Raw genomic sequence first — 25,073 nt, 5'->3', positions numbered from 1 at the left:
GCTTCTCTGGCGGTACCTAGCTTGCAAGTATTTGAAATTTAAAGATATTTTGACAACTCTTAATTAAATAATTTCCTAAATTAATCTCGTATTAAAAGTAAAACCAAGAATTAAACTTAAACTATGTACTGCGCTGATCTTGCCTTGAACTCTCTGCCCATAAATAGAGTTTATGTTTGGTTTCCACTGCCATTTCCCTTCTTCTCAGCCATTGTCTAACCATTTGCTGCTCCAGTCAGATAAATTTCAATGTATTTGCAAACGCAGCAGAGTCCTGATTTTGTCCTGCTCCTCGTTCTGGCTACATTTCTTTGTTTATCTTTATACATTTACAATTAAAAGGGCGGCTTGGCATTGTTGTCCTGTCGTAATATTAATGAATCTTCCCCGTGCCACACACTCTACTCTCTCCAGCTGGCCATGCAGGACAACGGCAGGACCTGCTGCTGGCTCGTTAATTGATTGCAATTGCTGGAGATTTATGGATCACTCGCATGTAGATCACTTCCAGACCAGGTACTCCTGCTGCCGCTGGAGATTTATGGACAACCCACATGGAGATCCTTCACTCCTGCTGCTCTGCTTTATAACCTTAATCCTTGGCCAGCAAGCTAAGCTGGGCTTCTCTGGCGGTACCTAGCTTGCAAGTATTTGAAATTTAAAGATATTTTGACAACTCTTAATTAAATAATTTCCTAAATTAATCTCGTATTAAAAGTAAAACCAAGAATTTAACTTAAACTATGTACTACGCTGATCTTGCCTTGAACTCTCTGCCCATAAATAGAGTTTAGATTTTGGTTTTTCCTCAACATTGAATACTTCTTCATTGATTCTTTTCCTTAATGAAGTCATTCTTAGTCATTTCAGAGATGAAATCTTCTACTATTTAGTCCAGCTTATCAGCCACTTTAATGGCCTATCTCTGACTTAAACTAAACTATTAGAAAATACCCAAAATATAAGATTTCTATAAAGGTTATCAGACTTTTTGAATCAATAAAACTACTGAGGCATCGCAATCTGCCAAAGGGTCATCAAATATCCATTGCTCACTGTACAGGTGACGAGCGCTAATGATGTCGCGGACTAAACGCAATCTCCCCCAAACCCCAAACTCCCCCTCTCCAATCGATTACCCAACCATCCAGACATTAAATGTTTGTCCCAACAGCTGTTGACCAATCACCACCCTCCACCCAAACTCCATGACCATCGTTTGGTCCATAAAGCATCGACATTTGCTGCTAATTACATTCTGTGGTCGGCATAACAAATCCCATGGAAAAAAAATATGAACTGGACGGGAAAGGCGGCTCTGGAAAAGCGAGAGCTACGCACACATGTGACCAAGGCCAGACCAGACCAGATCGCCCCTCCCTCCCCCCAAACTCCAGGCCTATTTATGATTGATGGCGGATGGCAGTGGCCAGTCGGATGTAAAAGGTATCCTGGGGAAAGAAAAAAACCAGGAGTGATGTGCAAACAAAGCTAAAGGGGAAAAAAATCTGTTAAACTTTGGTTTCGATTTTCGGAGGGAGCTTGGGGATGGATGGATGGTTGGATGGTTGGTTGGTTGGCAGATGAGGACGGTTTCGGCCGAACAACAAGTAATTAAAATACCAGGCCCAGGCAGGCAAATGTATCGCACTTCTTCTTCCAGCTAAACCCCCCGTAACCCCATTCTCCACACAATGATGTCCAGTTGGAAACATATTGATTGATTTTTAATTACAAACTACACATATGTAGGTACACTCGTACATATATATAGAGCGTAGAGGGTAGGATACTGATTCCGATTCCGTTTCCGTTTCCGATTGCAGAAGGGAAATCAAGGTGGTGGTGGTGGTGGTGGTGGGGTAGTCCACTTCAATTTCAATTAAATGGCTTTTTATTAAACGCATAAACAATGGCAAAGGAGGAGTGCGTAGTGCTCCTGCATCCTAATGGGGATTTAAGGACTTTTCCAACAGCGTTCAACGTATAATTGAGGCGCCACCACCACCGCTGACGCATGCAATTAGCAATCGATGGAAAAAAGGAGCAGCCAATGGAGCTTGAAAAAAAGAAAGAAAGAGAGGAGCCAGAGAGGGGATGCAGCTGGGTGGCAGGTGGAAACTGCAGACAACTTACGAGGCACGTGGCATGAGGCATGAGGCATGAGGCACTGAAAGACCAAGCAGCAAAATGCAAAAGTTGTCGAAAAACTTTTTACATTCCACCAAGACTAAGGGAAAAGGCACTGTGGAAAATCTATGAGGGAAATTCCAAAAATTTAAACTTTGAGTTTAAAAGCAAATTTAAAAGAAAATTGAAAGTAAGGTAAAGAGAAGTCAAATTTTTTCAGTGTAGAAGAGAGACAGCAGCAGCAGCAGCAGCCTTTTCAAGAGGCAAAACGGGGCAACGTTGCAATCAATGGGCCATTGTTACGACGCGTTCGACGATTGAAAATTGCTAAGCTGGCAGCATAAAAAGAAAAGAAAGGAAAAGAGGGGGAAAAGAGAGGAAAAACCAGAGAAAAGATTTCCATTCAAATAAAAGAATGTGCGTGCCGTTAATGATTTTCCTGTTAATAAAGGAAAATGCAACTACCATTAAAGGGTTAAAAATTCAAAACAACAAATTTCTTTGCTTTTGCTTTTGGAAAATTTTCCACTTTTAAGTTTTTGAAAATCAAAATAAGTTTAAAACTTTAAAATACCTAAATAACTTTTCACTTTAAACTTTAAAAAATCAACTGATTAAGAATGAAAATTAAGAGAAAAAACAGATTTTCCAACTTTAATGAGTTTCCTGGCCTTCGCCTGGAACACCTGATAATTGCTGTCTGCAAGTTCAAGTTGGGGGGCGGCGTTACCTTATTGAATCTGTACAATTTGTTGGACATTCCATTATATTCCCTTTTAGTATCCTTCGTCCGCCTATCCTTCCCCTCAGCCATTACCTTTTCCATTCTATTCGATTCTCCGCCTTCTAGCTACCAGTTCCATTCAGGCAGAGGTCCTCGTAATTTCAATTGTCTATGCAAAAGAAGAGAGCTTTGAATCGCAAAATGGTCAGGCCTTGGTTTTTACACTGCGAGAAAGTGTTTGCTGGAGTCGTTTATATGAGAGTTAATGTTTGGAAGGGGTAAAAAATATGTGAATATAACTTTTATTATGCGTAAAAAATGCAAGTTATATTCATAGTTTTATCCCTTTTATAGTCTGAGAGAGATTTAGATTATCTTTTCAATCCACTTTTTTGATTTCTGTCTTTGGTTTCCCTTTCTTTTCCCTCACTGGACCCACTCCTGTACCATCCTGCAGCGTCCAGCTTGTTCTTCTTTTTTATCAATCCCTGCCTGCTGACCATTGCCTGGGCCATGGCTTGCCTTGCCTTGCCTTGGCTTGGCTTTTGTTTTTGTCGCCTTTTGTGTATGGCTGCTGGTCGTTTCTCATACTAGATATGTTTGGTTTCCACTGCCATTTCCCTTCTTCTCAGCCATTGTCTAACCATTTGCTGCTCCAGTCAGATAAATTTCAATGTATTTGCAAACGCAGCAGAGTCCTGATTTTGTCCTGCTCCTCGTACTGGCTACATTTCTTTGTTTATCTTTATACATTTACAATTAAAAGGGCGGCTTGGCATTGTTGTCCTGTCGTAATATTAATGAATCTTCCCCGTGCCACACACTCTACTCTCTCCAGCTGGCCATGCAGGACAACGGCAGGACCTGCTGCTGGCTCGTTAATTGATTGCAATTTGTATATGTAAATTTTTAGCAGAGCCAACGTTAGGACACCCCCAAATCGTATTATTATTTCTGTTTCTCGTTCTTTTTTTTTTCCAACCTTCACATTGTTGTGCAAATTTGTGTGCGGTCACATGTGTTTGTTGATTTACCGCCGTCGCTTTTCCCATTCACCAAATTGCCTTATTAAGCTAAATCAATAAATTAATAATTATCGCCAGGACAAACTCACCCCTTCCTCCTTGCCCTGGAGCAGATGTACGGCACCGGAACGTTGGATACCAGGCAGGAACCACATTGGATGGGTGACCAGCAGTCGTTCCATCAGACCCAGATCGCAGGGCGGTGAATTGTCGCTGGAATCGCGACTGCTCTCCTCGCCCTCGTCCTCGGCTTCAACGTGCTCCTCCACTTCTTCGTCATCCTCGCTGGATGTTTCGCCCTCGGCCAAGATGCCGCCCTCTGAGCTGGAAACCAGAGATGTGCGTGACTAGAAAAGAGGAAAGAAAAGGTTTGGGGGGGAAGATTAGAAAAGATCTCTGCTTTCTCTCTAGTTTAACTTTTTAAAATGCCTCTCTATCTCTCTTTAGGTATTTCCCTTACTATTCAGTTCCTTAACTTCATAAATCTCTTTCCCACTAATAAAACCCCAATCCTGCCCAAATTACAACCTTAAAACCTCCAACCGAAAGGGACAAAAACTTCCTCAGCATCTGCTAGAACACACATAGAGAACCACCACACACACACACTTGACCAAGTTTTCCGGCAACAAAAGTTCTCAGCGTACTGAAAAATCATGGAAAAACCATGACTGGCAGAGGACGGAATCTCCGACACTTGACACATTGCCTTTGGCCATAATTCTGTAATCTCCATCACAGTGCGAGTGCAATTCCATGTCGTGATATTTCCAGAATGCCTACGGAGCTCAACATTAAAGACTAGCCTAGCTAGAAAATTTCCATGAGTACTGAGTGGCAAGAGTACAGAATTTTTCAAGGCAATTTTCCCGCAGGCATGCTTTTGCAGGCCAAACAAAAGCGAAAAAAAAAATTCTATGGCAGCAGCAGCGGCAGCAGCAGAAACATGCGAAAGCAGTCGCGTTGTAGGCGTTTTTAATTGAAAAGTGCCAAGGGCTGGCTTTGAAGTTGCTTCTGGGGAGTGTGTGAGGGAGAGTCTATATATATATATGTATAGCATACTTTTCAGCGGAGGTTATTTGAGGGATTTATATGGTAAAAACGACACCCCTCTGTCAAAATGATGACGCTGACGATGTTGTTTGCCAACGGTTAGCGATGCCAAAAATTGAACCCAAAGCAAATGTTTAAGTATTTGAAAATTATTCAAAAATAAATGAGAGAAAGATGAGGGGATATTAGAGGGTAAAAGAGGGGGAAATACCTCAGGAAAAACTAAGAAAAAGTTAAGGAATTTAAGGAAGTAAAAGGGGGGAGGCTTATGGTTTTTGCCAAGTTAAATAAGAAAGTTAAAGAAGTTTAATTTGATTAAGAGAAATTTAGTTTTCCTAACTAAAATACCTTTTTTTTTATTACAATTTTTAACATTTTTTTTACATTTTTTACATTTTTATTTTTGAACTTGGAAAGGGGTGGCCCATGTAGCCTTTGCTTTTTGAACTATCCATAATTTTGACTTTCGAATGTCATAGAAAGTTTGCGTTTTACGAAATGGTTAAGTTTACGATCGAAGCAAAAGCAAATCTTCCGTGGGCCACCCTATATATCAACCACAAACTGATCTGAACTATATAGTATACACATTTATGACCAAATTTTAAACAAATATGCATAAAAAAATGTCAGTGAAAATACAAACCAAACTTCAGTTTATTAACCAAAAATATATTTGATTTATTATCATTTCGAACTTCCTTTTCCTGCTTTTCCTTTTTCGAAATGAAAAATTACAAAACTCTCCCTTAAATATCTAAAAAAAAAAAAATCTCATTAAAACTGCTCTAACATTCGCTTTGCTGGTCTGCGTTTAATTTAAAATGCTTAATAATAAAATCCCTTCATTAGAGGACAGGAACCAACCAGCAAGACCATCGAAGCGTGTTCTTTGGCTTTCCTAAAAAAAAAAGAAGTCGAGTGGTTGTCACCCTTTTAAAACGCAACTCGTTACCACTAACAACGTCATGGAGCCAGGTTGGCCTTTTCTGCTGGTAAACCATTTATTCCCCCCCTTTTTTTTTTAGATTTATTTTTGATTCTCATAAAAAGAGAAACTTGCAAAGTGGCGGGCAAGTGTCAAATTAGGTTGCCTGGCTCACCTTTTTTAACCTTCTTTTCTGATAGACATCATCAACCAGATGCATATCTCTCTCTCTCTCTCTTTTTCTATAGCTTAACTAAATTTGAATAACGCTCCGGTGGCGAATTTTAATTTTTGATGTCATTTATTAAACGGGTTGGGCGTGAGTCTGAAGTGGAGAGATCATATTGCTGGGCGGCTTCCCTTCGTTGACGCATTAATCATACGCCAAGTTGACAATGGCAGGGCAGGGCAGGAAAAAAAAGGAAATAAAAACCAAGAAGCTGCTGCCACAGACATTGAGACATTCAGAGACAGAGAGGTCGGTCTTAAGACAAACGCAATGAAATGGAAATGCAAAATGTTCGTCTGTTTATTTGCCAACCATTTAAATGCGATGAGGGGGAGGGAGGGAAAAAGCAGCCCTAAAAAAATATAGAAAAGAAGAGCAGAAAAAGACAGGGGAAAAGAAAAAATGGAAAATTGCGCAAATCCCTTGAAGAAATGTTTGAAATTTTTCAGAGCTCACAGCGGGCGGTGGCAGAACCCAAAAAGAACCCGGCAAAAATTGTTGTTGCAAAATTATGCTTAAATCAAAAATCACAGCAGCGGCAAAAGAAGAAACGCTCACTGCAGGCGACCATTTTCAGTGGCTAAAAAAGAAAAAAAAAGAAGAAAACACAAGAGAAAAAAAAGGACAAGGGCAACCCTTGTGTCCTGCGTATCCTGGTTTTTGCAAGAAGCAAAGGCAAAGCTAGGTAACTGCGCATATTTTATACCCTGCATTAGGTCTTAAGTATTGCTTATTACGTCAGCAATGGGGTACCTTTTTTCTCTTTTTTTTTATTTTATTTGCTCGCCAGGCATCCCAAACTATTTCGGAAAGTCAAGGGTTTAAGGAGGGGAGGGGGGTTAATGTTAGGGAGAAAAATGCAAGCTGAATTTGGAAAGCTTAATGATGCTCATTTAGGGTTAAGTTAGTCCTTAAAGTAGCAGTTGAGAAGGAGAGAAGAGGTTTCATAGACTAAAATAGAAACTGTTTTTGAGTTTAAACTTCATTTAAAGAGTTTTCTTTGTTGCTAAATCAACAATCTGGTTTGGGTTTCCAACTTTTAGCTTATAAAAAAGTGTTTTTTATACAAATCTAAAATCGAAGAATTCATACTATTCAGCTTTTTAACCTGCCTTATAACAGAAACTAACAAACTGAAGTCATAATCCATAGAAATCCCTCTACTTTACAAACGAAATTTAGTTTAACTTTGCTAATACAACCTCAGAAATACCAAGAAAAACCATAAACACTCTCCCTAACGATAGGCTAACTTAAATTAAACATAGCCCAGGAAAATACAGACTATATCCCATTTCAAACCCTAACATTCTAATAACATCATCATCCTCATTCCGCTGGCATTTCCTCGCTCTAATGCGATACTTATTAAGTTAGCCCAGAGCTTCCCCCAGTTCGAATGTTATAGCTATCTGCCCAGATCCCACTCATTTGTTTACAGAATTACCAAAATACATAAAAAAACAGAACATACACACGCAGAACATGGACATGCAAGGATATCTAATAGCTTTATGTTGGTTAAGGAAGAAACCTTGCAGGGTGCAGGCAGCTGGCAACTGGCAGCATCCCCCAAAAAAAAAGACCTCGACTTCTGAGTAGCCTGGCTGCATTTTTGAGTGGCGCACCAGTGGCTGGGATGTGGAAATCTAAGCCGAGGGTTGATGCGGCTGCCTCATACTCCACTCCTGTCCTCCTGCCCACCACTTTCCATTTCCTGATACTCCCCTCTCATCAGCCTGTGTTTTGCTTTGGCATACACTTGGATTTTATAGCCAAAGGCAGGTTTTTTAAAATATTTATAAAATATGTTAAGTATTAGGAAAGCTATGTTAGATATTGATGGTGAAAAGTTGTAGAGAAAACTAAGAGTTAAAACTAAAACTAAGTCTCTTCACATCCATCCTTGGTTTAAGCAATATTTCTCCATGTGCACCCTCAGATTTGTTCCTGCGGCTGGCTCTGGGCTTTTCCTTGGTTTTTGTTTGATTTTGGCCTCCTAAAGGGATCTCGTTATGCTCGGCAAACAGTCGCGACTTAAAGCTCATTCTATATATTCTATATATATATATATATTTAGCATCCTTGGCATACGTACGAGTGTATCTGACATTGCAACAATGGCCAGCCAAGCGAGTTGGGTGCCATGGCCAGGCCAGGCCAGGCTAGGCCAACACTTTCACGGTCATGAGAAAGCCAGCGGAAGTTGCCGCCGTAGAAGCTGGAATGGGCCAGACTGCGACGACAGACGAAGAAAGTATTTTGGGTTCCGTTCTGGCAGATGTCGAAAACGAAAATCATTCCTGCTCCCCCCCTTTGGAAAATCCACACTTTCAACCCACTAAAGTTTTCAGCTAAAATATTGGCAAACAATTGTCTGTGTCTGGGAGACTGAGACTGAGTCGTCGTCTTGAGTCCTCAGCCCTGTATCTCTCTATCTTGCCAATATTGGTGGAAATACTTTTGGCCAAAATTCGATGGCAATATAAAAATTCCCAGCCATTGACAAAATGCTCTGAATTTTCCCCAAACTCTTTTCTTCATTTAATAAATTACACAACAAGCAGGCGAAAAAAAAGAAGAAAAATACAAATAGAAGAAGGGCAAGGGCAAGGGCTAAAAAGGGGAAACTATTTATTTTACGCCGCCCCCAAAAGCAGGCAATGAAAATTGCTCAAATGCGACAAATGAAGGGAAACTTGCAACGGGAAAAGAGGGAAAAACTGCAAGTAAGAAAGGAAGTTTCATTTGGAGACTTGAGGAAATGAAATCAGGCAATTGGATAGTAAGGAGTTAAAGGAAAAATCTCGGAAAATGAAAATTTAAGTTGTATAATTTAAGCAGGGAATGATCTTTCAACCTGTCAGTGGTTTTCATGAACTTTCTGAATTTTGTTGATAAAAATTGTATTTTAAATTTATTTTCTTTATAAAAATTACGTAAAATATTTATTTCTTTAACCTTTATAGGATTATTAACTCATTTTTTATATAATATTTTTTTTACAATATTTATTTAACTTTTTAATCTTTTTTTAAAAAGAACTTTGGGGGCTTAGCTCGGGGTTAATTGGAAACGATTTCACACCCCCAGACATTCACTTTCCCTTAATGCGGTTGTTATGCCGTCCGATCAAGATAATGACTCATATATATAACATATAAGTTCATGGTGTGAGTATGAAATCCCCGCATAAAGCTTCTCTTATCAGGGTCGCAGGTCCCAGCGTGAAATTAATTTCATAAAAATCATATATAGGAAGGAAGCAGGGAGCAGAGAGCAGGGAGCAGTGAGTGATTTTCCGCCATTGTTCGCCATAAAGCTGATTAACAGTCCCACTGTGCACGGTGGCATGTGAACACCCAAGCCCTGGCCCAAAAAAATATATGTATGTTCCCCTTTCAACTAATAGTTTGACAAAAGGTGAGAGCGATAAGCTGCCGTGCACGTGTCCTCTATAGAGCCATCCCTATCGCACCCGCTGCCGCTGTCGCCGACGCCGCCGCTGCTGCTGTGCGGTGCTTTCCGTTTCAGTCTCGTGCGGGCAAATTGCACTCGAGACTGAATTATTGCCTGACGCAGCGCAGGAGAGCAAAGACACTGAGAGAAAAGTCGGTTTACAAAATTGTATAAAAAAAAGTATACAAATTTTTAAATTTTTTAACAATTTTTAAGAAAGAAAAGTTATAAAATTTCTACTTCCTTTTTTCTTAGTTCTTCAAAAACTTGTTATGAAATCTCTTACTAAATCAACAAAAGTTTTCTCTTAGTGCATTTGTAACTGTAAACTAGCAACAACAGCAAAACAAAACGTGCACGACAGGACATGATAGAAAGAAGACCACAGAGAAGGGCAGCGAGTTCGGGCAGAAAGAGAAAGAAAGAAACAGTTATCCCTCTGAGAGACAGAGAGGGCAAGAGTGCAACAGCAACAGCAGCAGCAGCAGCAGCAGTCGTGGAAATAAAAGATAAATAGCAGCCACGTAAAATGTTGTTGAATGTTTTAAAAAACCATAAAAACCACAGAGAATTACATTTAATGGCAGAAACAGCAGCAGCAGGATGGCTGCCTGCCTTTTGGTGGGGAAAACCGCAATGGGAACAACAGCGCAGCTAGACATCACACAGACATGGATTGATACGTGTGTGTGTGTGTGTGTGTGTCTAGTGTTGCATCCTCTTAGGTCTCATATTTAGTTATCCTTTGAGCAAATAGTCCACTCGAAACATACGTTATATATGAGGATATATCCATAAAGAGTTTTGGAAAATAAGTTTATGGCTTTAAGAGTTAAGAAGAGATTAGAGTTTTACTACTTAAAAATTCTCATTAAAAATATTTTAAAAAATCCAAATTAAATATTATAACTTAACAAAAAGTTCCTATCTTTAAGCTAACAATCCCGAGCCCCGTTGAATGCATAATTTAGATAGTGGAAATTCGGCAACACTGCAACACAAATTGCAAGCAAAGCGAATGAAAAGCCTGCATAATTAACAAGCCAACTGAAAAAGGGGGAAAAGTGAAAATTGCCGGCGGCATGGAAATGCCATAGCTTGAAAATTCTAAATAGCAAATGGCCAAATGGCCAAATGGAAAATGGGAAATGCAATAAACATTCAGCTCAAGTAATAAGCCAACGCATAAAATACGCCATTAAATGGCCGATGGCTAAGACGAGACGAGTTCAAATGACCAGAAGATGGCCGCCTGTGGAAAACTGAGGGGGGAAAACAAGAAGGAGAAAACAAGAAGGGGAAAACCAGAAGGAAAAGCACTGAGAGGGTAAGGGCTGCTGTCAAAAAGTCAAAGCCATTAGGCACACACCAAAGAAGATGCGTCCAGCAGCGACGAAAATTGAAACGAGAGATGGCAGTGTGTCCGAAAAATGGGTGGGAAAACCCCAGCCAAGTCCTAACCACTTTTGACACCGAAAAACTAACGCAAATGAACAACGAAATTTAAGCATACACTTCATTAGAAAGGACTTTAAAAAGGAGGAGGAGGAGAAGGAGTGGCAGGCCACCGCAGGACATGCACAGACGCCTCATTGGCTTTGACAGGACACAGAACAGAAACTGGCATCCTTTCGAGCCTGATTGCTGCGGTCCTCGGTCGCGTGTCCCTCCTTCGTCCTTTTCATCCTTTTTTCCTGCTCACCTACCCACCTGACAATATCAGCAAACATCTCTCGCTTGACAAGCAACAAGAAGCGAACGCAAAAACCGAACAAAAATGAATACGAAAATGGGGACTCGTGTTGGGAATACCCTGTAGGTGTGAAGGGATATTAGTTTTTCTGGAGAATATGACTATAAATCTTCACATTTTAATCACTAAAACTCTAAAGAAACATAATATTATAAATTGAATATCTCAAAGAGCTAAAAATGGCTAAGAAAATCAACTTTTCCATTAGTTATTTGACCTAAAACTCCCCTACAAAGGACATTTCGAAACAAGAAAAGCCTCCCAGCTACATACATTTCAAGGAAAAGCCCAAAGAGGATGAGGCGGATGCTTTAAGCCGCTGACAAAGCTGCTCTAATACCGCTGCAATTAGCAAACCTGTGCACCTGAGCAAACAGCTAACCCCCCGGAAAAGCTGGGGGACGATGTCAGGACGATGTCCACTCGACATGGCCCGCAGCCAGGAGATTAGAGCCAAAGTTGTTTATGGCCAAGGGAGGTATACAAAGGTGGTCACCGCCAGCGGCAGGGATAAAGCATAATGAAAGTAATAAAGTTCCCAGTGACTCAAACTCAGCCTTTGGTTTTCCAACAAACCAACCACCCAACCCACCCACAAACTTACTTTCGATCGGCGACTGGCGATAAAAACTTGTGTATGCCAGACAGCGAAACACGGACCTAAAGAGTATCCTTGCCACATCCTTGCATGTGTTGCATGTCTCTCTCTCTCTTCTTCTTGTTGTTTGCATCGCTCTGTGGTCGTGCCAACATTCCTGCACCGGAAAATATTGGCCAGAGGGACTGAGAAGGACACTTTCCACCGGAGGCAGACACTTTTATCGCCATCGTTGATGTTCGTTCGGTTGCTGTTGTTTTTATTGAATATTCATAAATGGCCAAAAAGGCTAAAAAGGCTAGAATGGCCAAAAAAGGCCAGCAGGAGCCTGCAACTAAAATGGTCGCTTGTCGGCCTCAGCTGTTCTCGGACCCGTCTGTCTGTCTGGAATCCATGGAATCAATATTTTATGCCCAGCTGCTGGTCAGAAGGAAGATGCTGGTTGCCACCAAGCTGTACGGGGAAGAAAAGCCACAGAGGGGGGAAAATTTTGCACTAAGAGAAATCTGTCTTTTAAGCCTATAAATATCCTAGGTATATCAATAAGTTGATTGGTTTGGAATTCAATTTAAGCTATTGCTGCTATGTAATCGATTTTATCGATATCTAAAAGATATATCGATGTATTTTTATGAATTTCGATATTTTTGATAAACTTTTTTATTTTAAAAATAAAGAAATTTAAATTTAATATTATTTGATTAGTTGATTAAAGGTCAATTTAAGCTATTGCTGCTAAAAAAAATTGATATTATCGATATCTAATATCGATTATATATGAATTTTAACACTTTTATTGTAAAAAATGTTTCAATTTAATATTTACTGTTGAGTATGAAAGTCAATTTAAGCTTTTGCTGATAAACAATCGATATTATCGATCTCTAATATCGATATATATATGAATATATATAGTATTACTATAACAAATTTTTCAATTTCATATTTACTGTTTTAGTATGAAAGTAAATTTAAGCTTTTGCTGCTAAACAATCGATAATAGCGATCTCTAATATCGATATATATATATATATATATTGATAGTTTTACTAGAGAAAATATCTGAATTTAATATTTATTTTTAAGTTTGAAAGTCAATTTAAGCTAATGCTGCTAAACAATCGATAATATCGATGACTTTAGTAATATCTATAAAAAACTGACTACCGATTTAGTTTCAGAAGACAACATCAATATTAAAAGGCTTGCTATACTTTTTGAATTTATAGATTAGAAGTTGATTCAAACTACTTTTGCAAAACAATCGATATTATCGATGAGTAAAGTATCTATAAGAAACAAAACAATCGATAGTTGTATTTTAAACTCCCAGGAACAACATACATTTCTATAATTTTGTTATACTATTTTAGTTCAAGAATAAGAGAAAAATCTAAACTTGATAATATATCGATAATCATTTGAAACGCCAGAAAACAATATCGATATTGATAGTTTTGCTGTTCTGGTTTACTTTTAGCAAAGAGAGAATTTCTAAAAATGATTTTAAAATACCACAAAAAGCAAACAAACCCGATAAAAAAAAATCAACTAAAAACAACGAATTTTCCCCCAGTGCAACATCCAATGCCTGGAAGTGCAACAGGATGTAGAGGCCACAAATTAAAATGTGAGCGCACACACATGTCTGATAGGGCCACGCCCCAGACTTTTTGGTCATCTCAATTGTGGTTGCCACGCCCCATTTCGACCATGAAATTCAGTGAGTTGGCAACAACAATTTGATTGCCTACTTTTGAGAGTCAGCTAGCTAGCTAGCTTGCATATTGGCAAGGATGGAAGGCTTTCTAATTGGAATTTAGCAATATGGCCAACGTTTAAATTTAGTCGATAAATTATTAGACAATTAGTAGGCATGACTGACTTTCTGGCATTCGGAAATTGTATGCTGCTGCTGCTGTTGATGTTGATGTTGATGTTGATGTGGCATAGCAACGCATATCAAATTAACTAACAAATTGACTTGTCAAACTCTTTTCAGCCCCACGGCAACGTCTGACTGCCACTGCCACTGCCATCGCCTCTCTGAAAAGGAAATTACAAACCATTTGCCACAAAGGACAAGACAGAGGGGGGAGAGAGGTTATACGCACACACACAAAAGGACTTTCAGTTATTAATGAAGAAATCGCTGGGAAAAGCCACGCACGACCAGCTCACAATAATGAGGAAAATGCAAGGGAAATGGCCGACGACGTGTATTGTAATTTTTATTCCCCTTTTTTTTCCGATTTTCATTTGATTTCATCATTTTATGAACCCAACACAGAATTATCATTATTATTATTATTATTATTATTATTTGTGAGAGAAGCTGAGAGCCATTACCATTGGCCCATCACGGCAAGGCAACACGTAGCAAATTATGAATGAATGAAAGAAAGACGAGCACACACGTAATTGCCACTTGGCTATGCCACATGCGGCAACGAAGGCGACAAATTTCAGTTGGCTCTCCAAGGAGTTGCAAGACGAGTAAATTACTCAATGAACGGTGGCAAATTACATGAAAGGGAAACCCCAAGGAGTCGAGATTGAAATGAGAGAGAGATGAATGCGGTTCTGGGAAGAAAACTTGCTGGTTTCGACTTTCTTTCTCAGGAACTATACTTTCTAACGGAGCAATCTTCGAGAGATCTTCTCATCTATTAATTTCTAACATTTCCCTCATAACAAAAACCTCACCTGACTTAGCTCATCCCGGGAGCGTCGTGAGCACTTGGGCAGCAGGGCCTGCATGTCATCTTCGAAGGCGCCGCCATGGGCTGCATCCACCACATCATCCACATCTCCATCTGGATCTAGACTGCTGCTCCTACGACTATCTATATTCTGATTTTGATTCTGATTCGGATCAGTTCGATTTGTGGCAGATGTCATTGAGGTTGTGGAAGTCGTATTGTTGTTGTTGTTGTTATTGTTGTTGAGATTTGACTGGGCCAGGACATTCAGTTTGCTGCTGATGGCACTGAGACTGGCAGCCTGTTGCTGAGATTTTTGTGACTGTTGGCCATTGTGATTGTTGTTGATGTTGTTGTTGTTATTGGTGGTGGTAGTGTTGGTGGTGGTGGTGGTGCCAGCATCCAAGGAGGAGGCCTCCAAGGATGAGGAAGTGGCTACGGCAGAGGGTAGAGGTTCACTTTGTCTGAAAATGAAAAGAAAGTTTATTAGTAGGGAAAATTATAAATAATTCTGGAAAAATATCTAAGCTCTTAGAAACAAGTTTGGGATATTTTTATTATTAACTTATTTAATACTTAATCTTATAAAAATATTTAAATTTAAACTTCTTCTTAAAGAAAGTTCTTAAAAGGCAGTTTTACTACCTAAAAAGCCTTCCCTCCTTCTTCGCCTTTCAGCTGCCTTAAAGATATTTCCCAACCCAAAGCCCATTTGTCAACGCTCTACCCTCAGTCAGCTGTCAAAAGGTTAATTTGCGACACATTTTTTTCCCTCAATTCCCCTTGCCAAAAGTGGCCAAAATGCAAGACAAGGAAGGAAGTTGAAGGCTGAAGGACGCAGGACTCATGACGCCTCATCATGACGCCTCAAAGCGGGCAATTTTACGCCATTTTAACAATATTTCCACGATAGGGCACAAATGTTATTAATGAATGGCTAGAGAATAGCAAAAGAAAGGCAAAGAGAAAAAAAACGAAAAAAAAAGCGAGAAAACAGAAAAGCTAAAGAAAATATAGAGTGCTGGCATGTGGCTTCCGTCTTTAAGTTGAACTCCAAGGACCTTCACAACCAACCGCAGGACAGGCCCTGTTGGCCCTGTTGATGGATCATCAGCTCCTTGGAAGGAAAAGCAGCACCTCTTGTCATAAACAAGAAGGAAAATGCCGACATATGAAAAGTTGTCAAACACTCTCTGACATAATCATGTCAAATTAACACGAAACAAACAGGATGTCAACCTCGCACTCTGTGTGGGGTTGTTTGACTTGGTTGGGTGGCTGACTGACTGGCTGACTGGCTGGTTGGGTGGATAATAAAAACACTCTGAAAGAATTAGGCGGCTTAGGGAGAACTTTGACGGGGGGGGCAGGCGGTTCAAGGACGCGGCTAACAGCAAAGGAAAACCAAGAAAAACAAGCTAGAAATTTATGGGGATTTGTAGAACAAACAAGGGCCGAGCGATAAACAAAACAGCAAAATGACAGCTGGCTAGGCGAAACCGGGAAATAGGAGTCGGCCTTGGAAAATGGCAATGGAAAAGCGCCCACTCATGGCAATTAAGATTAAGTGGCAAAGTGGGTTTGGGAGGGGGCCATGTAAACGTTGTCCTGTGGCCAAGAACCTTAAATGTTTTGGCCATTCTGAAGGTCAACTTTGGTCATAATTTTGTGATCGAAGGGTGGTCAGTGGTGTTGGGAAATCTTTAAGGCAGCTTTAATGCACTGCAAGTATTTGCAATTTTCCCTTTCATCTTCAAATCTTCTTCATTCACAATCAGCCGCCTAGCTAACTCAATTATTGCCCAACAGAAATGTGAAAAGTTCAATCGGAAGTTCTCCTCGGTTGCCAGTGAAAACCCCTTTTGCTGGGCGGCAATCACAGTTGGCCCTCAAAAAACTGTCAAAAAGTTTTCCATCCTCTTCAAAGAGTCCCATGAATATTTACTCTTTGTCCTTAAAAAGGGAAATCAAAGCGCGTGTGTGTGGAAAATAAAACAAAAAGTAAGCATATGTACGAAACAGAGGTGCAGGATATGGCATTTTCCAAGGATGCTGCGGGCTGCTAGATGCGGTTTGGTTTTGGAGTTGCTGTGATCCTGTTTTAGGGTTAGAAAGGAGGTTCCGTACGAGGGGGGGTAAAAATGCAAATTAGTTGTGACAGCTTTCAAAAAGTTCAACATAGTTGTCGATGCTTTCGACGGAGTACTGGGTTTTCCTTCTCGTCAGTTGACAGCTCAGCTTACCTCAGCTCAGGCTGACACATCGAGTGCGAGAAGTTGGAAAATGCAGTGGCAGAGTTCATGTAGCATGTTCAAAGTTCAAATTTGCACTGGAAAATGCAGCTTGGGATTGGGATTTGTTTTAAGAGAATGTTTGTTGGGTTTTATAAAGATAGAAAATTGGTTTAAATAATAATTTCTGGCAATTTATAGATTAATAAATTATAGATTTACAAATCTTATAACCTTTTAGATCTTATAATGCTATGTTCTGAGCTCATCTAAAGTTAGTTAATTCTTAAAAAATACCTTTTATAAACTTAATGATGGTTTAATAATATAATATAGGCCAAAAAAGTGTCTTAAAAGTAAATAAAAAATCAAGAAAGGCTTAGCTAAAATCACTTTAAACTGCAGGTATTTATAAGCTTGTTTTCTTTTCAATAAAAAATATTTTTAAAATTAAATTCTAGCACTTAAATAAGCTACAAAAAATATATATTATTTTACCTAAATAAAATATTTGTAAATTTAATTTAAATTAAAATAATATTAAAGAAAAAATCAACTACAAATTAAGCTTTTTGTAGAAACAAAATATCAACTAAAACCAAGAACAAGATTAGCTTTTATGAATTTAAATCTTTTTACATTTTCCATTTCATAAATCACAAATTTCCTGCCGCACTTTTCTCCCAGTGCCATGGCAATGCATTTCTGTTTTTGGCCAAAATAGAAGAGAAACCAAAAAGAAGTACTTGGAGTAGTAGGAAAGGCGTAGTGTGGAGTCATGCCCCCATGTCTGTGCCCCACGGGCTCGGCATAACCCAACCGTTTTTGATATGGTAATGTGGCAATGGCAGTGCGTGTGTGGAATGCTCCATTATTAGATTTTTCCCCAGTCTAAACTTCAAGTCGAGACCAGAGAAAGGAGTCAAGTTGAGGGAGGGAGTAGGAGGGCAAACATCGTCGAGAGTGCCATAAAGTAGTAATACTAATTAAGTTGTGTATTATGCATGGTGCAGCTAAGCTAGATGAGGAATGGGTTTTAAGGGGAGGGAGGGTGAATGGGTTAGAAGATTGCCATTGGGATTGGAACTCCCAGTCAGGCGGGCGAGCGGGCTGGCACTTGACTCGAGCAGCCAGTTGACATCGTTTAGCTGAGCACTCGGCGAACAATGGAGATCCACATGCTGTAGGGAATTGGATACTAAAGGAGCGACTGTATGCGGTTAGATAACCTGAAGGATGTCATCGAAGTGAGTGAGTGCCAGTCCAGGGCCAGAGACTAGGTCATCTTTTTTTTTTTGTGGCACCCCTCAGCGGAATATTGAAAGGGATTTTAAGGAAGTATTTGACAGATGGTTTGGTTTAAGGAAATGGTAAAGAAAAACACAGGAAAATTCATAGTAGATAAGCTGAAATCATAGATAGTTACTTAGCTACTAACTCACCTTGCCTTGGGATGACCTTTAAACTGTGCCACCTCGGCGTAACGTCTTCCCAGGGGAACCTCCTGGGGACTTAGCAGGGAATCACAGAGAGCCGTCGACACCGAGGACTGCTGATGATCACCCTGGATCGGTAGACTCATGCCCTTGATCAGGCGAGCAGATGGCTCTACCAGACCACCACCACCTCCCGCCGAGGATCTCAACTGTTCCTCGGCATTTCGATTGGCAAAGTTCTTGAGCTGCTCGCGCAGTGAATAATCCGCTGAACTGGAGCACGAAGTGGACTCCGAGGCGGTGGATGATGATGATGTTGATGATGATGAGCTGGCTGAATGACAACGTGGCACTGGCGATGCTGAATGTAGATGATCTTGGACAGCATTGCCATTCTGTAGATCCTGATAGGCAGCATGGGCATCCTCAGAGCCACTGCTACTGCCGCTGCTAGTGGAGGGGCTGCTCGACTGATTACTCTGGCTGGTCGTATCGGAGACACAGCTATCCATGCTGGCCGTAGAATTTCGATTCGAATTCTCTCTGGCCTTGGTCTGATCCATTTTGGTCTCCTTCTCATCCACCTCGATGTCGTGCACCTGCTGTGGCACTATGATCAAGGAAGTACGCTTCCTCAACGTATCATCCTTGGCATTCATATTCTGTTTAAGAGTCTTATCCGATTTGGTGGTATACACAATGACCTCCACTTTCGAGGCATTCTCGGCACAGGACATTGATCCTGGAACTCCTGTTACTGACACTGCTGCTGTTTCGTGTGACATCTTGGCTGGAAAGTCACTTTAATTTAGATACTTCTGGTTGGGTGGGGGGAAAAAATGGAAAATTGATGCTACCAACATGCCACACACACTCATAAATGAAGTCTGCCCGCCCGCCCTCACATATGTGTCAATCTTTTTTATTGATTTCGACATTAAATACCAGAGGTGAAGGCATCCTCACTCCCCCTTTTCCCCACTCTATTCATATGCCACATGGCATATCGTATATCGAATATCGGATATAAGCATAAGCATATAGCCGCACATCCGATGAGCCACTCAGAACATGAACGGCCAGGCTGTGGCTTTCAAAATGTTATTACTAATAAAAAAAATGTCAAGTCTGCTGGTGATATTATGTAACTGCAGTAAAAAACAGGGCAACACCTGCCAGCCAAATGGTAGTCAGAGACATTTTTTAAGTGCCCTCCCTCGCAGGGGGTTGATTGACTTGGACACTCAAAATGGGAGAGGGGTTTGTATAGAGGGGATGAGGATCTTATTTTGGGCAATATAAAACGGAAATATAAAGCTTAAAAGTTAAAGAAAATGCACTTAAAAATAGCTTTCAGCTAAGTTTATGAATTTTCTTACTTTTAGAGTTTTTTTTAAAGAGAAAAGTTGAAAAATTTCAATTTTCAATATTTATTTCCCTTAATTTAAGGCTAAAAGTGTTATATTTTGTCTAAGTTATAGCCTTGATCTTGTTAAATCAAACTGATCTTAATATTTTTCTATAACTTTTAAAATAAAATAACAAATATTTGTTTATTTTTTAGGTTGATATACTAACTAAACACATCTTTCTACTTTTTAATGATTTTTTTTACAAATAATTTTCTTAGTTTTTCTAAGTAATCATTAGTTAGTTTCTAAATTAAAGAAGATATCTCTTTTTTCCCCTAATACTATATCCCCCCATCAATATTTTTCTTAAATAATAATTCTACAAGTTCCTAGCTCTCCCTCTTCCCTTAGAGCATTCATCATTCGACTAGAATTTTATGGTTTTTTCTGAACTTTTAACAATAATTCCAGAGTGTCAGCACACCGCACAGTTAGAGTTTTCCGCGAGCACGTATCCATTTCATTTTGTTGAAAGAAAATATTTTTAAGCATTTCAGGGCATAAGTGAGGGCTTTTCCCACAAATAATATTAAAGAAAAAAAAAGAAAAAAAGTACTTGGAAAAGGTAGGCAAAAGGTGACCGCTGCTCATATTTGTGGCAATGGAAATGGAAATGAAAATGGAAATAAAAATGGCTATAGGAATGGCCATTCCCATTAGAGAGGAAATTGTAAACAACAGTTTGCGGCGGCGATAAGCAATTCCAAACATTTGCTGGCTTTGTTTTGACATCAAAAGAAATTGAAACAGAACAAAAAAAAAGTAATATTAATAAGCAAAAAAAAGAAACAAAAAAAAACAAAAAGAAAACAAAAAGAAAACAAAAAGAAAACAAAAAGAAAACTAAAGAAAAAACGCAAGAAGAACGCGGCAGAAATCCAGAACCAAAGCAAAGCCAAAAGTGGGTTTCGTTTTTCCTCCGCCGTCGTGCTCGAGTAAGTTCTTAATTTATTTATTCTCTGTGTTCGGCCTGAGTTCACATTCACATTGGAATGGAGTATGTACAATCTGTATATAGTATATGGGCTTTATACTATATAGTATCTGTATCTTTCGTCATGCGTTTAAGCAAATATTGTCAAATTCTTGAAGATTTGTCGCTGTTTCCGTTTTATCGCTTAAATGAAACGGCAAACGGCAAAGATTTGGCTTGGCTTTGAATATTTCTTGAAAGATTCATCAAAAGATTCACTGATCAAGGATATATATAGCTATAGCTAGCCACTAAATGTTTGGTTTGTTTTCTTTGAAATGTATTTAGTCATTTCCTGTTGCTTGGTTAAATGGTTTTGGTGGGAATTTTTTAAATTTTTGTGAAGAATGTTCTTAGAAAATGTCTTAAGGGTTTGGTTATGATTTATTTTAGGTTTCTTTTTAAAGAGAACTTTGATTTAAAAACTTACAAGATGAGTTAGAAATGAAGATTATTAAGTACCAATTAGCTAAGATCAAAGACTATATAGAACTTATATCTAATATAAAGTCTCTTTGCTGCTAACTGCTAAAGCTTCCCCCAAGAAAGCCAAGCCATTGACTTGTTTCTGAAATCAAAACAAATCTGTTTTTGGCCCATAAGTTCAGATAAATGAGAGATTTATAGAAAACCGATTAAGTTTATCCATAATTTGATCTATCAATTGGCTTTTCATGACAGTTAGACCTCTCTAACCTCAACTACTCCTCCAGAAACTGATAACAGCCACATTTTGCAATCACAAAACTTCATGTTTTCAATTCTAAAACCTCAAAATGTAAAGTTTAACCCATTTCCACCCACTTTTCCCATGAATTTCAACTCATAAACCTCGTCTTTTGAATGTTAAGTGTTTCGGAATACTGCCATCAATGATGACTTTGTTTTTTTTGTTGTCTGGCACCGTTTTCCCTGGCTGCACCTCCAAAACAAATTCCCATTTTCCCTGCACTTTTCCGCATTTGGAACTTTCACGATTTCGCTTCGATACAGTCGTGCTCTGGTTGGATTTCGAATGCAGAATGCATTTAGCTGTCTCTACAAAGCACACAAAGGGAGATGTGTTATAGTAGGTATATATCTATATATACTCGTATATAGTCAACATTTTGCAATTACCCAACTGAATCAGTTGACGAGCCAGCAATGACAACAAATTACAGTATTTATAATGGCGGTAATAGACAAGCGCGTTTCGTGTTCAACATATTCCTCGAGCTATTCGATTACCCATTCAGTGTTTTTGTTTTTCATTTGAAATGAATCCGCACGAAAGATGATATGCCATATATTATATGTGATTCCAATTCTGATTCCGATTCTGATTCATTTCTGTATTTCCTTGTAAAAATATTTTAACATAAATTGTCTAGCCTTGGAGTCTCGGTTTTCCAAGTTTGCAAGTTTTGAGGAAGAGAAAGGGAATTCTCATTCGCAAACATTGCTTCTTTTTTTTTATGAACTATGCTAGCCGTCTCTTTGCCAAGTCTCTGCTGGCATTTCTGATTACTATGCAAAGTGCGAAACGCAATTGTCAACAAATTGTCAACCAAACTTGGGCTAGTTGAGCAGTTTTCAACAATATATATATATCTATATCTATAGCTATATATATCTCTATATATATTCTATAAAGCAAGAGGGCACGGCACCCAAGTTGGAATCATTGGCCACGATTTGGGTTGGCTGCCAGGCCAAGCTTGACAAAAGCTGTGCCTGCCGTTTGCCATTTGCCATTTTTTTTTTTTTTTTTTTATGGCCTGCCACCGTTTTGGCCATTGTATGGAGAGTGGATAGTGATCGATTTCAAGGCCAAAAGCGACATATTTGGAGCGATAAAGCAGGCGGTGCCATAGGGAGTTGGCATAAAGAGGAAACTAAATGAATTTTATGATTTCCTTTGGTGGTTAGGAGAAGGTTCTTAAAAAAGCTTAAAGAACTTTTAATTTTATGGATTTTTAAGAAGTTTTTTAAGGCTTAAATAGAAGCAGAAAACTGTTTATGTACTTTTTAGCAGAAATCATTTTAGATTTGTTTTTAAAGAGAAAGTAAGTAAAAGGTAAACCCTTAAGTTTAGTTTTCAGAAAATCACTGAGTACCAAGTTCTGAATTGGTTTAAGCAAAGATAAAGTCCTTAAAATCTGTTAAATATATATGATTCCTAAAAATGTGTTATATTTAAACACAAATTAACCTTTTCTTAATGAGAATTAACGCTAGAAAAGCTAAATTCTTAAATTTTGTTAATAAAAATACCCAAAAATGCACTGAAATCTCAATCAAAACTAAAAATTGGTTTAAAAAATGAAAAATCCTTAGAACCCACAAAAAATAACCCAAAAATCAGTTTAAGAATTGAGAAATCCTTAAGAAAACCTCCATAAATAAGTTAAAAATCTGTTTCAAAAATGGAAAATCTACAAAAATTTTGGAAAATTAGTTTAAAAAGAAGAAAAATTCCTTAAAATTCGTTTCTATTTGACTAAGTCATAGTCACTCTTATATTTTAAGCATTTTACATACTACATCCTCTTTCATATTGACAAATCTTAATCATCATTGTCTTGCCTTGTGAGTCAAGCATAATTGCGTAATAAATGTTGTTCCCTAAGTGCATCTATCAGCTGGAATGCAATTAAAACCAAACCATGAATGTGATTCATAAGCGTGTGAGTGAGTGAGGTAGTGAGGGAGGGAGTGAGTGAGGGAGTGAGTGAGGGAGTGAGGGAGTGAGTGAATAATGAATGAGTGCTTATCTCTCTTTCCCAACAAACAAAAACCAACAACAACCAACGAGCAACATCGAAATGCCCCCCCCAAAAACTCTGGGGATTCCGTAAGTGGAATGCAATAAACTTGGAGCTTGGTCCCTCTCCTCCCTACCACGCCCCCCTTTTGAAAACTCTAAAAATTATTATTTTTTATATTTATTTCCCATATATATTCGAGTGTGTGTGTGTGTGTTTTTTTTGGGTGGGCAGTTCCGAAAACACGTTCCGCGCTTTTGTGTTTAGTAATTTTCCCATTTTTCAATTTTTCAATTTTTCCCTCGTGAATGGCTGTTGCTCCCATTGCTGTGGTTTAAGTTTAGTGGGTTTTGGCTATGGGTTTTGGGTTTTTTCAGGGTTTTGGGTTTTAGGTTCATTCTTTTTGGCCACCGGAACACAGGGTGAGATCTTTGCCCCCGGTGGTTGCTTTCTTGCTTTTTGTCTGCCTTGTTACTACAAATTATCGGCAGTACGCTCGGCACGTGCGCGACGTGTTGCCACAGTCAGGGTGGGGTAAGGGAGGGAGGTAAATGTAGAAATGCGGAACTGGGAAATGGTGGGTATTTTCCTTTCCACACCATACCATCCCATCCCATCCCATCCCTTTTTTCCCCCATCTCTGGTTTTAGTGTAATTGATTTCGCATTGCAATGAATGCGTTTGCTGCGTGCCGGGCTTTGAGCTCTTTGATGGTTTGACTTTGGTTAACGGAGGTGGAGAAGGTCTTAGTTCCCGTTTTCAATATTTCAAGATTTTTAGATTTTCTTAAGTGCTTTATTAATGGTGGAAGGTTTTAAATGTAATTTAGGTTAAGATTTTTTGATTTAAATTAAAAGTTGGTTAAAAAAAAGGGTTTTAAGGTCCTAAAACAGGGATTTGTAGAGGTTTTTGTTCGAATTTGAGACTTTGGTTTGGTGTTAAGGGTTTAAAAATTAAATTAAATAAAAATATGTAACAGGAGTGCTCAAATTCTTCTTACGGCAGAGCATTTACTAACAAAAATACAAGAAAGCCTGCACATATTTAGTGACGTTTTTGTGTTGGTTTACAGCTGTGCACTGAGAGAAAGAAAAGCTTCTTTTTTGCTAGGCAAAATCATCCCCCATTCTCACTGCGAAATAAACTCCAAAGTGGAAACAGAAGTTATAAGAAATGAATTCCAGTGCAAGTGTCCGAGGATGATCGAGGAAGAAAAAAGAACAGTTATCAAAGGAATGAGGCGGAAAGAGGATAACGAAAAATTGTTGGTGGAATAGCGCCGAGAATGCTCAGAGCTTATGGCAGAGCAAGTTCATATGCAGAGAGGATTTACAAAAACAATTTTGCTCTCAGGGCATAGAAGTTGAGCACCCCTGATATATTGTAATATTCCAGAAGATTTTTGTACTACATTAACCCAACACAACTTGCTTAACCTCTCTTAAATCTTTCCTTCTTTCATTTCTTACTAACTAATTAACTTAAACAGCTCAAAAACTCAACTTTTTTATATAAAAATCCTTACTTTTTCTAGCCATCTAGTTAACCTTAAATTTCTACCATTTTCAACTCATTGAAATCCCCCAAAAAGTCTGCAAATCGGAACACAGCCATATGTGTTTCCGTCACTTCATGGGCGACAACATTAGCCAAATTGATTTCGACAGCCGACG

General features: G+C 38.9%; 1 protein-coding gene across 5 annotated transcripts in view; it reads right to left on the bottom strand.

Moving 5' to 3' along the window:
- LOC108110134 (protein sprint) overlaps window positions 1-25,073 on the bottom strand; it is a 74,759-nt gene that overhangs the window by 22,711 nt on the left and 26,975 nt on the right. For 3 of the 5 annotated variants that reach the window (XM_017219040.2, XM_017219041.2, XM_041818375.1), the window contains 3 exons: window positions 18,275-19,058; window positions 14,606-15,065; window positions 3,969-4,226 (listed from right to left, as the gene is read on the bottom strand). In XM_017219040.2, the coding sequence (XP_017074529.1) occupies window positions 3,969-4,226; window positions 14,606-15,065; window positions 18,275-19,053 (1,497 nt within the window). In that variant the 5' untranslated portion in view covers window positions 19,054-19,058. Of the gene's footprint in view, window positions 1-3,968; window positions 4,227-14,605; window positions 15,066-18,274; window positions 19,059-19,853; window positions 19,856-25,073 lie in introns of all 5 variants that reach the window. The other 2 variants (XM_017219042.2, XM_017219043.2) reach the window with 2 other exon arrangements.

Source organism: Drosophila eugracilis, unplaced genomic scaffold (assembly GCF_018153835.1).
Source record: "Drosophila eugracilis isolate 14026-0451.02 unplaced genomic scaffold, ASM1815383v1 contig_2155, whole genome shotgun sequence".
NCBI classification, from domain to species: domain Eukaryota; kingdom Metazoa; phylum Arthropoda; class Insecta; order Diptera; family Drosophilidae; genus Drosophila; species Drosophila eugracilis.
Note: the sequence above shows the minus strand (reverse complement) of the source record. Positions and strands in the feature narration are given on the sequence as shown.